Below are 11,134 nucleotides of genomic sequence, written 5' to 3'. Positions count from 1 at the left end.
CCATTTTAAGCTCGTAGGGATTCACAAGCCTTAATTAAATCAAAGCAAGCTGAGAGAAGAACAAACAAAAGATTTTTCAAGGATCAAGATCTCTTTACTCTGCATGTAAAACAAAAATGATGGCTTGCTCCAAAAGAGAATTTTTCACCAGCTGCTCATGTAACAAGCAGAGGATAAAGTTACACAAAATCTGTACAATGTACAGTTAAGACAAAACTTCATTTCTGTCTCTTCAAAGGTGCCTGATAAACTGCTTTAAATATCACTACTTCTAAAATATGTGGGTTTTCAGCTTTTCTGCTTGAAAAAGACAGCAAATTGTAGCTATAACATGCCACAATTATTTTGCAGAGAAATAAAAAAGCCACTAAGTCATACAGTAGTGGTTGCTGTTCATTGCAATTTAAATAGTGAGTTGTTTGCAGTTAGAAGCAAAAGCCAGATGGGCAAAGGCACACAGCATCAGTTAACTGTGACAAAGAGCTTTGAAAACTTTGAGAACAACGTAACAAAAGTGCAAAAATACTAAAAATAATTAAAATTTTAAAATAAAAATTGTTCTAGGAACACAAACATGTAATGAAAAAAAAAAAAAGGTCTTAAAGGTTAAACTATTTATAAAATCTGAATCACTTGGCTCTTGTGCAGTCCAGATCATAACACTGAGCACACTTTCCTTTTCCTGTGGCGCTTGGCTTTTTTCATGGCATTCAGTGCAATGGTTGTTGCTTCTTTAAAAACATTTTCTATGTTTTCCCGGCATTTTGCTGAGCATTCCAGATAAACCTCTGCGTGAATCTCCTGACAAGCTGCCTCTCCCTGGAAAGAACAAAAAAAAGGTAAGAAAAGATGTGAATCTGGTGGGTGAGAGAAGGAAAGTGAAATGGGGAGAAAGGGGAATTATTTTGCACATCTTTGTATCATAGGGTCAGGAAGAAAGCAGCTGCCTCTGACTGCAGTGCCAGAGTGAGTGGTATTAGTAATATACTGAAGCACTGTAAATAAACTTGGGGTTTTTCCACTGTGCTGATCCAGAGCCTGGCCCGAGAGTTCAGAGCACTAGAGACTCTTAAGATGCAGAGTCCTGATAGCACAAAAATATTCTCAGTATTGAATTTCTTTAAACTAATTGCTGAGGTAGATACTTAAGTGAGGATAAGATGTCTACATGGTGATATTTTTTTTCAGGCCTGACCTTAACTACTCTGTGATGTCACCTTGAGTAATGAATGTCACATGCAAGAACGGAGTCTGGACTGGTGCCTTGCCTTGTTTTGCTGGTGCACATGCAGGAACCTTGACTTCTGCTCTGAAGCATCACAAGGGCTCAGCCAAAATCCTCATGTACACAAATGGGAGCCTGTGTTTCCCAGCCTCACCCAAATGCATGCAATGGGAACAGACTCGAATCTAAAACATTTCCATGCAATCCTGGCTGTGTGAAATCACTATAGACAAAACACAGCAATTTCTTACTTTGCTTGTGATCCTTTTATTGTCAGTGCAGGGCCAGCTCCCAGGTTTGAATGCTTGTGAGCCTTTCACTGTGAATTCCAGGTCTGCAACCCACGACTCACAAAGTGCATTTATTCATTATAAGCCCTGGGAGTGGAGTCACTTGAGCACTTGGGCTTCTATAGGGGGGATTTTCTTCATATTTAAGCAGTTTGTCTCCTTCCAGTTGTTTGCAAGCTGCAGTGCTGGCAGAGACTGTTCAGCTCCTCTGCGCCTGGCTTTGGAAGCATCATGTCCTGTGACTCAAGATGCCACCAGCTGTAAAAGACTGAGGTAGTGCATATTTCAGGGGAGAAAAACCAAGTGGGAGGGCTCTCAGAGTAGACAAAGTCTGTACATCAGGTGGGCCCTTGAATTTAACTGCATGAAGCCTCAGCAGACTCGCCAGAAGTGTCTGTTGTTTGCCCTGAGCCTCACGTGCGAGGGTGGTGGAGGGAGTTATTCGTGCAAATGAGGGACAGTGTGCAGCTGTTCACAGTGAGAGGGTGGGATCTCATCTTGTGTGCAAGGGAGACAAAACTAAAAGGCCCAGCATGGTTGTGTGGTGATGCAGTAGCACTTTATTTTCATGCTGTTTAGCAAAAGTTGTGATTCATTCAAGGTCGGAGCGCTCTTGACCTTGTTCCCTGGACATGTGTCTCAAACAGTCCAAAAGCTGCTGCTCTGAGGTGAAAGGAGAAGGATGGCTTTGTAGTTTTAAAAAACAAAAAAAAAGAAGAAAAAGTGGAAGACCAGAGCAAAAAGGTCTTGTGTGACATGGGACAAGCTGTTCCATCACTTTCTCCTGTACCTAGGAGAGCTATACTATAGCTATAGCTACAATGATGTAACATTAGTTATTAGTCTCACTGCTTCAAAATACTTAAAAACATCTGATAATATGCAGGGTTTTTAGTATTGCTTTAGAGACTTCAAAAAAGCCTCTCATGTTAGAGAAGCCTAGCAGATGTTCTTGCTATTTTCCTTGGAAGGATTTATTTTTAAATAGGGTTTGCAAACCACATTTATTCCAGAACAGTCAGTATATTTAATTTTGTAATGTGTGTTCTACCATCTCCAGTCTTTATCCCAACCCTGATCAAAGCACCAGTGATGGCTGCAATGTAGGCTAATAAAAATTATGAAGGGAGTCCAGCAAACTTGTTAAGGCTTACAAATTTGTAACAGTAATAACCCAGCTGTGAAAGGAAATAAGAACGACACGTAATGAGAATAAAATATGTAGATAGTAGTGTCCTTTCAGACACCCCACAATATGCAAAATGCTCTTATTTCTCTTTACTTTTGCAGTCAAAATGGTGATTTGGCCACTTCCAAGAAGGACTTACAGAAACCCCTGTTAGTGCTGGCTGCCAGTCATTTCTTTAGCTGGACACTGCAATCACCTAATTTTGGAGTGTCTGGGATCGTCCTCGTGAGGAGCAGTGCTGCTGTGTGTGCTTTATCTCCTGCTAAGGGGCCACCCCTTTAAGTAGCCCTGCATTTACCTGGCTGTAAGTGATGGGTTCCTGCTTGGAAGCCCTGAGCTTGCGCAGCTGCTCCTTGTCCTTCCGAAGGTCCGTCTTGCAGCCGATGAGCACGAGCGGGACCCCTCGGCAGAAGTGATTCACTTCAGGGTACCACTGGTGGTAGAGAAACAAAACTTTTACATCTGGCTTTGGTTTTGTTTCCTGAAATCAAAACAATAAAGCCAAAGAGCAGAACCAGCATTTAACATAAGCTGCAATTTCAGAGTTTTGGAGTGGTTTATCCAGTGGTAGGGGCCCAACATGCTCTGTTTACACTACAGAAATGTTTACAAGTCCTACCCAAAGTCAGCTGCTGTATAAAAACACAGTGGCATCTGTCACTAGGCCAAAATGCTTATTTAACATCTGTTTAAATTCAGATGAGATCCTCTAAAGTCGTATTTAAAACAGAATTTGGACCAAGTCTTGCTTTGTTTTGCTGGTACTGTGTACAAGAGCACTAAGTTTTGCTTTGAATCATTACAGAAATCCCAATAGGGACAATTGGTTGCTCTCATCTCTCTCCTGTGTTAAATATGCATGTGATGGAAGTAGACTTGACTCTCAAATGCTCATGTGCACTGTTGGTCGTTTGACATCACTACAGATAAAGCAGTGATTTCACCACTGCTCTTTGATCTTTTTAGTGTGTCTCAACCCCAGTTCTGAGCACTTTTGAGCCGTGGAGAGCTGAGCTCCAGGTCTAAGGTCTGTGACCTGCAGCTCAGCACACCATGAGTGATCTGTGCATCTACACACTCAGGGTACAGGACATTAAAAGCATCAGCATTTTTAATCTGACATCTTGTCATATATCAGGCGTCTGTAATTCATTTAGAAGGCTGAAGCAATTAGGAGAGGCTCTTACCTTGGCTGCTACATTGTCATAGCTAGTGGGGTTCATGACATCGTAACAAATTAACACGACATTTGTGTTCTGGTAAGAAAGAGGCCGCAGCCGATCGTAGTCCTCCTGCCCTGAGACACAGAGAATGGTTTGGATAAAAGAAATCTCTGTCCTGAACGAGCAGTATGATGGGAATATGCACAGACACATACCTGAGACCAAGAACAATGGCACTATAATTGTACAGACTGCAAGTTTTTCATACTTGTAAAATTCCTTCCCTTAAGTACAGGAGCTTCCCCTTCAATGACAAAGCTGATGGTTTACAGTATAAAACACATAACAGTAATATTAAACCTGCAGAGGTTTTAATAAAAAGACTGCTTTATCCACCTGCTAAGGACTTAGAAGCAGTTCTAACCACTGATAGCCAAGTTGCTGCTCAAAAGCAAAATCATCAAGAGGAATCTGACGGTTATTGATTAAAACATTTGCAATGTGGCAGTGGCTGCTGCATTCTCCCAAATACATTTGCACATGTGATGCTGTGAGGAGAAGAAACACTGTATTTGCTAGACACAAATGCTGAAGCAGAAAAAAAGTGGCAAACCTGCTTTTCCCAGCCTGGTGGGATGAGAGGAAGCAGAGATTACACATGGTGCCTTCAGCTGCAGCAGCACGCACAGGGTTGTACGAGCCATGCTTGTACAAGCCATGCTGCAGCATAAGCCAGGCTTAGCTGGCCTTTGAAGCAGGACTCCCCAGCAGATCTTAAGGAATTCTGCTGAAGTCCGGAAAAGCAGGGGGATTTGCCATACTTCTGATTAGGGATATTCTAGCACGTGATGTGACAAGAGGAAGCTGATTTGCTTCAGACCTGTGCTCTTCCCCTTGCTGTACATGTGAATGTGCAATAATCACTGTGCCGGGGTCTGGAGGTGTCTTGCTTTGAGAGATTAAGTTCTGGAAAGCAGTAATTCCCAGATATGGTTGGTAGCTCAGGGGAAAACCCCAATCTTTTTCATTTAATGAGGGAGAAAGTCTGTAAGAAGATGTATTTGCCACCTGAATGCTGCTGCTGGATTCAGGTATGTCTCTGTGATGTACTGAATTTCCAAAAGGAGAACTGGGAATGCTGTTCCTTCCCCCAATCACCACAATCCACACACAGCCAAGAAACTGCCCTACAGGGAAGTTACACATCTTAAATCTTCATACTGATATTTCAAATGAAGGAATGTGGAAAATTTCAGCGTGCCCCAACTTTACAGCAACAATTCCTGTCCTGGCAGCCGGCTGAGTCCCAAGTCACTCATCACTACCAACATGTTTGTCTCCAGTCTGAAGAACTGCAGATATCAGAAGGCCGATAATTCCACAATATTTTTCTCCTTTCCTTAATTTAAATGATCAGTTGAGATGCAGATTATTCCAAGGCAATCCCTGCTGGATAAGCCGTTACTCAGTTTGCCTGAGATGTTTGTGAAATGGGAATCTTGGGTTTGGACCACTTTGTATTTGAGCTCCTGCAAGAGCAGTGTGTTCCATGGAGAGGTGCGGAACAAAGAGGGTTTGATTCCTCAAGGTTTAATCCAGAAATAATTGACAAAATTATGCATGTTGTATAAACAGAGCAAAGACCATACTGCTTATCCCTTCTTATTCTCCCAATCCATCTACTTGTTCACAACCAATTTACCATTTTACTGCTGAGATAATCCTCTAAATGCATTAAACACATCATGCGCCAAACTTTTTTTCCCCTCCTAACTTCCTCTGGTGTTGTGTATGGTTGTCCCTGTTCAAGTTCAGGCCTCTCAGCTTTCAGCAACGTAGCTTATAAAAACAAAAGGTCCTCCAAGTTGTTGTTGGCAATTTGTGAGGTGGACAGGACTGTCCCCTTGGGAGAAACACACTCATTTGCTTGGAATCAGAAGACACAGCTAAATTCATACTCTCCTGGATGAAAAAGAGAGTATGAAAAGATGCTGAAAAAGCATCTTCAGTGATGTGATTTATGTTGTATTGCAAGTCAAGAACTATAGATATGCCCTGGTGAATGGTTCCTCCACCTTCAAATGCAGCTGTGCAGTTATGGGGGTTATAAAGCAAACTGAGACAACAAATGCATGAGAAAATGCTGCTGTACAAAACACACCTCCATGTGCATTTGGACTGTTGGACACAGAGCACAGAACAAGGCAGAGTGCAGGGACCAGAGGGGGAAGGTGAGGTGGCAATTGCTTCCCTTGTGTCACGGTTGGGTGGTTGCAGCTCACACGGAAGGAGAGGAAGCTGCTCTTTAAGAGCTCAGTTGCAGCTCTTCAGTTCTGAGGATGTAACGGGACCCAGATCAAGCTGTGCCTAAACATAGACATCCCTCTCACTGAAAACAATCCCTTTCACCCCCTGTCCTCAAGTGCGGCTGATGAAATGCAAGAAAGGGCCTGGGAGACTTTTTCTCTCTAAATCTGCTCAGACTGTGGTCAGAGTTAATTTGGCACAGATTTAGGCCTTCTGCTAGAATAATTTCAAAAAGAAGGAACAGGGCTGAAAATAAGCAGTAACTGAATGTATATGCAAAGCCCCTGTGTGTGCTTCCTCAAACACAGGTACCTGTTTTCTTTCCTCAACTGACAAAAAACACACTGTGGAGGAGTTGGTTAAATATCTGCATATGTGTGAGCACATCTGTGACTCTGACTTTGTCAATTCAGTGTAGCATCAGAGACTTTGGGGTTTTTTAAAGAAAAAAATCCACCTACCTGAATTCACCTAAAATTTGCTAATTCTTTTCAAAGCTCCCACTCCTGTATTCCTCTGGGAGACGCTGCATAACCCACATCACTGCAGTCAGGCCCTGCAGTGGGGTGGGAGCTCAGGGGGTGGGTGAGAGTGAGCAGGAGAAGTGAAACCACAGGTCTTGGTCTCACATGCATGTTCACCTCTGTCTGCTTTTCCTCACCCCTTTGCCAATTCAACACCAAAGGAGTGCCAGCCTGTGTGTTGCTCAGTCCATAAAGGAGCTCAGCACCCATTGCCAGGAGAGGGTAAATGACAGAGTCAAGACTTGACAGGCCAGGAGTGCCCAGTATATGCTGCCCTAATGTCCAGCAGTGCTGTCCAGCTCTGGAGGATCAGGAATAATGTCACATCCTGCTCCCAGCCCAGCACTTCCTACACATGGCCATGCATTGTCTGTATTATCCCACATTCATTAGGACCCACATGGAACCCTGCAATGGTGAGCCCTCACAGGCACACAGAAATGCACCCAGTCCTCTTTGGTTTGTTATTCCACAGGCTCCACAGGAACGCCATGGTTAGTAGGTTGCCAGCTATGTTTTTTCACTACTCAGTTTAAAAAAAAAAATTGGGAAACAGACATTCTTGGCAGGAAGAAAACCAGCAGGAGAGGACAGATAGGGCAGGAGGAGCACACTGCAATCAAAAAGTTGGTTTTTTTTTCTTATTCAGGCATGACTTCCCTTTCAAAGTTATGAAAACTTATTCTTGCATTCACTGTCTTTTAGAATTCCTCTGAAGGCCTGAGACTGTCGTGCATCTGTCATTGCAGACCTGAAAAACCCCGCTGGAGGCTTTGCCTGTGCTTCCTGTCAGGCAGAGCGAGCACCCACAATGATGAGGCATTACTTCCTCCCCAGCCTCTCCCAGCCCAGCACAGCTCGATGAAAAAAGTGAGAAAGTCCTGCACTGAGTGGCACCAGGAACTGAGCCTTGTGTCTGAACTGCAGCTACAGCATCAACACTGCTCCCTTAGTATGTAAAAATCAGAGTTCATTTACCTCTCAGTGCCTTTGCCTCTGTGGAGCACAGCTCAAAATGGAAACTTTTAACTGAACAAGCAGCTGCAAAGCCTGTTTGCAGACAAGGCAAGTGGTATTACAAAGCCTTTACCCATTGCGTATGTGTACCACCAACTTCCTGCAACAGCCAGAGGTGCCTGAGGAGGAAGACAGAGCAGCACAGCAGAAAAGTCTCGCCAAAAATTGTTAGTCTATGACATTTTAGACTAATTCCTTCACTTCACTTGTTACCAAAATTCTTGCCAACAAAAAGTAGCTTGAAATGTTTGATTCTTAGGCACTTTGTTTGTGTCCTTCTCCTTCAGAAAGTAGGACAAGCTCAAAGGCTCAAGCTGCACAGGACTTGACAATACAAAGAACTCTTCTAACTTTAAACTGAGCTGAACCCGTCTTTTACCTTCCCATGATGCTGAAGAACACACATCTCTATCTAGTGTTGCTCTGAGCAAGATCCTATAAATACTGAAGTCTTTTCTGCAGTGGGGGAATCATGAAGATCCAGTGTTACTTTTTAGAGTAACAGCTTTGCCTTCCCCTCCCTTTCCTCTTCTCTCACTGCACTATTTGAACTTGGAGGACAGGACACAACTCTTGGTCCTAGTCAAACCCTTAAGGAACTCAACACCAGTTTAGTATTATTAAAAACAGGATGGGATTAAAATGTGTGCTCAAGTGAGTCCTTCCTCCAGCATAACTTCCAGTTACAGAAAGATGATGAAAAGCTGCTTGAATTAGTCTGACACAGATATGTAACATAAAACTGTGTAAACAGCTTTGAAACAGAACCAAATTTCCCCCTCCCAATCAAATGCCTTAACCAAGGTGACAATCTCCCTGCTTTCTTTGCACCTAATCATCTTGCTGTGCCTCATGAAAAGCGAAAGAAATTTAACAGGAAGGGAGGAGACAAGTGTCAGCAGCCTCTAGAAACTTGTAGCCTTGTGGCCATGATGCCGTTTTGGGAGGTGAAACATGCTGGGTTTCAAGGTTTCCAAGTGAGAAACGGAAAGCAATTGCTCTTTCATGGCAACAGTGGCAGCTCCACTTCCCAAAGTGTCTCATGAGACACAAAATACACCTCTCTGTTCTCCAACGGGGCAGTGCTTTGGTCCAAGACAATTTTTAGAGCTATGAACTAAATGTGGAAGGTACACACTGTCTGCTGGTTACGTGCATGAACAGGGAAATTATAGGACGTGAGGTAATGGTTTTAAACTAACAGAGGATAGATTTACAGTAGATATAAAGAAGAATTTTTACAATGAGGCAGAGGCTGCCCCATCCCCGGAAACACTCAAGGTCAGGTTGGACGGGGCTCTTAGCAACCTGATCTAGATAAAGATGTCCTTGTCCATTGCAAGGGGGTTGGATTAGATGACCTTTAAAGGTCTCTTTCCACCCAAACTGTCCTGATTCTGTGATAAGCCACCAGCACCAGCCTCAGGGAGCGTTCCCCGGGCTGCTGGTGGCTGCAGGTCTTGCGCAGAGCTGGGCTCTGTGTGATGCAAGGAGCGGGCGCTTAGGTCAGGAGAGAGTTTAGTGCTGCAATCCTGGACCTGCCCTACCTACTGCCATCTCCAGATCCAGCTCCAAAGGCAAATGTTGGAATTTGCAGCATGGTGATTTTAAATGAGAGCTAGGAACTGTGTGACAGGCAAACACTCCACACCGACAGCAAACAAAACTCGAGAAGTTCTTTGTGTCAACACACTGTATTAAAGAAATCCCTCTTTGGTTGCTCACACCAGATTTTCAGCCCTTCTCTTTTCCTTTAGGACAAATACAAACCTCTGGCCATTCAGTAGAAGCTACTGTACTCGAGAACAGTAATGTTGACACAAGAAGATACAACAGCAAATTGGGTGCTCAGCATCTTACTGTCCTGTAGTAAAAATTAGCAATAAAATTCACTTCTAGATTAAAAGCCTTTAAAATTATCTTTTCAGATACCACATGCAGTATATAAGACAGCAAGTGCGTTTTACTGCTATTAAATTGACTGGACTGCATTCGGTTCTTATTTGTCTTGGTGTAAATTTGGAACAACCCCACAGGCTTGAACTGAAACAGATGATTTACACTGAGCTGAAACAGAGCACGTGTCAATTTTAGGGTTCATTTAGGAGTGCAGCTGGATAACAGAGTCTGGGAACTTTGAGTGAAGTTGAACACAAACCATTTCACAAGTTCCTCAAATGAACCTGAACAGACTATCAGCATTTTCAAATAACTTTTACTGCCATGGCCTTTTTATTTTGAACACAAACCACCCTTTTTCTCCTTCCCTATTCAATCACACATGGCAGCAGATTAAAATATTTTCCCAGTTGATTGTATTATGCTTTGCTTGTGGGAACTGGGTTTTAATACCGCCAGATATGTTTGCTATTTGGTGTGTGTTTCTGAACCAACTGAGTTGTTAAGATAATGAACAAGTCTATGACCAGAGCTGTCATTAGATAAGTGACCCTTTTTTTTCCTGTAAGGCACATTTTTGTTTGCAACAGGTAACGGTGGTTGTTTCGTTTGTACTTTAATCTCCAGCAGTCTAAACTGTGATATTATGTTAAAAGTACGCTCGCAGAGAAGCAATCTGAAAATCTGTCCAGCTTTACAATCTTTAAATATCGGTTTGGTTTAAGTTGACACAGCACAATCTGCTGGAGAGGAAGAAGAAAAGAAATGGGGGCACACTCACCAGAGCAGCATTTTACAGCAATAAACGCAGTTTCTGGTCATTTGCCTGAAGTTACGAAAGGCCGGGGCCGGGTTTGGGCTCAGTCCCAGGCCGGTGCCTCGGCGCGGTCCCATCCCAGGGCCGCAGAGGAACCGCCCCGGCAGCCCGACTGGGACCGGGGAAATGGAAGGCACAAGGTGAAAGCCCCTTACCTGCGGTGTCGTACAGGTTCAGAGTCACCTCCTTCTTCCCCACCGTCACGCTCGTCGTGTACTTCTCGAAGACGGAGGGCGCGTATTGCTGCAAAGGGAGAAGGATCGCGATGGTCTCAGAGACCTTTTCCAACCTCACTGATCCTGTGGCTCTGAGGAGCGGTTCTGGCGGGCTCCAGGGGCTGGGGCCAGCCTCGGCCGCGGCCCCCCAGCCCCGCGGGGGTGGCCGCCCCTCACCTCGGGGAAGGAGCCCTTGGCGTACACCATGAGCAGCGACGTCTTCCCGCAGCCCCCGTCCCCCACGATCACCACCTTCACCTCCTTCCTGCCCGACGGGGCGGCCGCGCTGCCGCGGGGCTCCCCCGCCGCGCCCTCGGGCACGGCCCCGTTGGCCGCTTCCATGGAGCGGGAGCGGGACGGGGAGCGGGCACGGCGCGGCCGGGACGCGGCTCCTCTCGCCCCTCAGCGCCCGGGGCGGGCAGAGCCGCCCGCGCCCCAGCGGGGATTGGCCGCGCCGCCGCCTCAGGTGCCGCCGGGCCCCGCCCGGG

General features: G+C 44.9%; 1 protein-coding gene across 3 annotated transcripts; it reads right to left on the bottom strand.

Moving 5' to 3' along the window:
• Positions 1 to 523: 523 nt before the first annotated feature.
• On the bottom strand, positions 524 to 11,095 carry RHOF (ras homolog family member F, filopodia associated). Of its 3 annotated transcripts, XR_010435095.1 has the most exons (6): positions 10,824 to 11,094; positions 10,587 to 10,674; positions 3,892 to 4,001; positions 3,003 to 3,137; positions 1,477 to 1,783; positions 704 to 819 (listed from the first exon to the last, which is right to left on the bottom strand). XR_010435095.1 is itself a non-coding variant. In XM_064675096.1 (5 exons), the coding sequence occupies exons 1-5, from the start codon at positions 10,986 to 10,988 to the stop codon at positions 655 to 657; spliced, it is 663 nt and encodes a 220-aa protein (XP_064531166.1). In that variant the 5' UTR covers positions 10,989 to 11,084; the 3' UTR covers positions 524 to 654. The 3 variants fall into 3 exon arrangements, 2 of the variants coding, with proteins under 2 accessions (XP_064531166.1, XP_064531168.1); XM_064675096.1 differs by lacking the exon at positions 1,477 to 1,783 and having other exon boundaries at positions 524 to 819; positions 10,824 to 11,084; XM_064675098.1 differs by lacking the exons at positions 704 to 819; positions 1,477 to 1,783 and adding an exon at positions 2,053 to 2,178 and having other exon boundaries at positions 10,824 to 11,095.
• Between the last annotated feature and the right edge of the window lie 39 nt (positions 11,096 to 11,134).

This window comes from Pseudopipra pipra, chromosome 18 (assembly GCF_036250125.1).
Source record: "Pseudopipra pipra isolate bDixPip1 chromosome 18, bDixPip1.hap1, whole genome shotgun sequence".
Taxonomy (NCBI): domain Eukaryota; kingdom Metazoa; phylum Chordata; class Aves; order Passeriformes; family Pipridae; genus Pseudopipra; species Pseudopipra pipra.
This window is presented reverse-complemented; position numbering and strand designations above follow the sequence as displayed.

Bases quoted from the DNA above. Each gene is read 5' to 3' on its own strand.
- RHOF (XM_064675096.1), bottom strand. From the start codon at position 10,988: ATGGAAGCGGCCAACGGGGCCGTGCCCGAGGGCGCGGCGGGGGAGCCC. The intron at 4,002-10,586 runs GTAAGGGGCTTT...TCTGTGTCTCAG, and splicing joins GAACCTGTACGACACCGCAG to GGCAGGAGGACTACGATCGG. The intron at 3,138-3,891 runs GTAAGAGCCTCT...CTCTACCACCAG, and splicing joins ATGACAATGTAGCAGCCAAG to TGGTACCCTGAAGTGAATCA.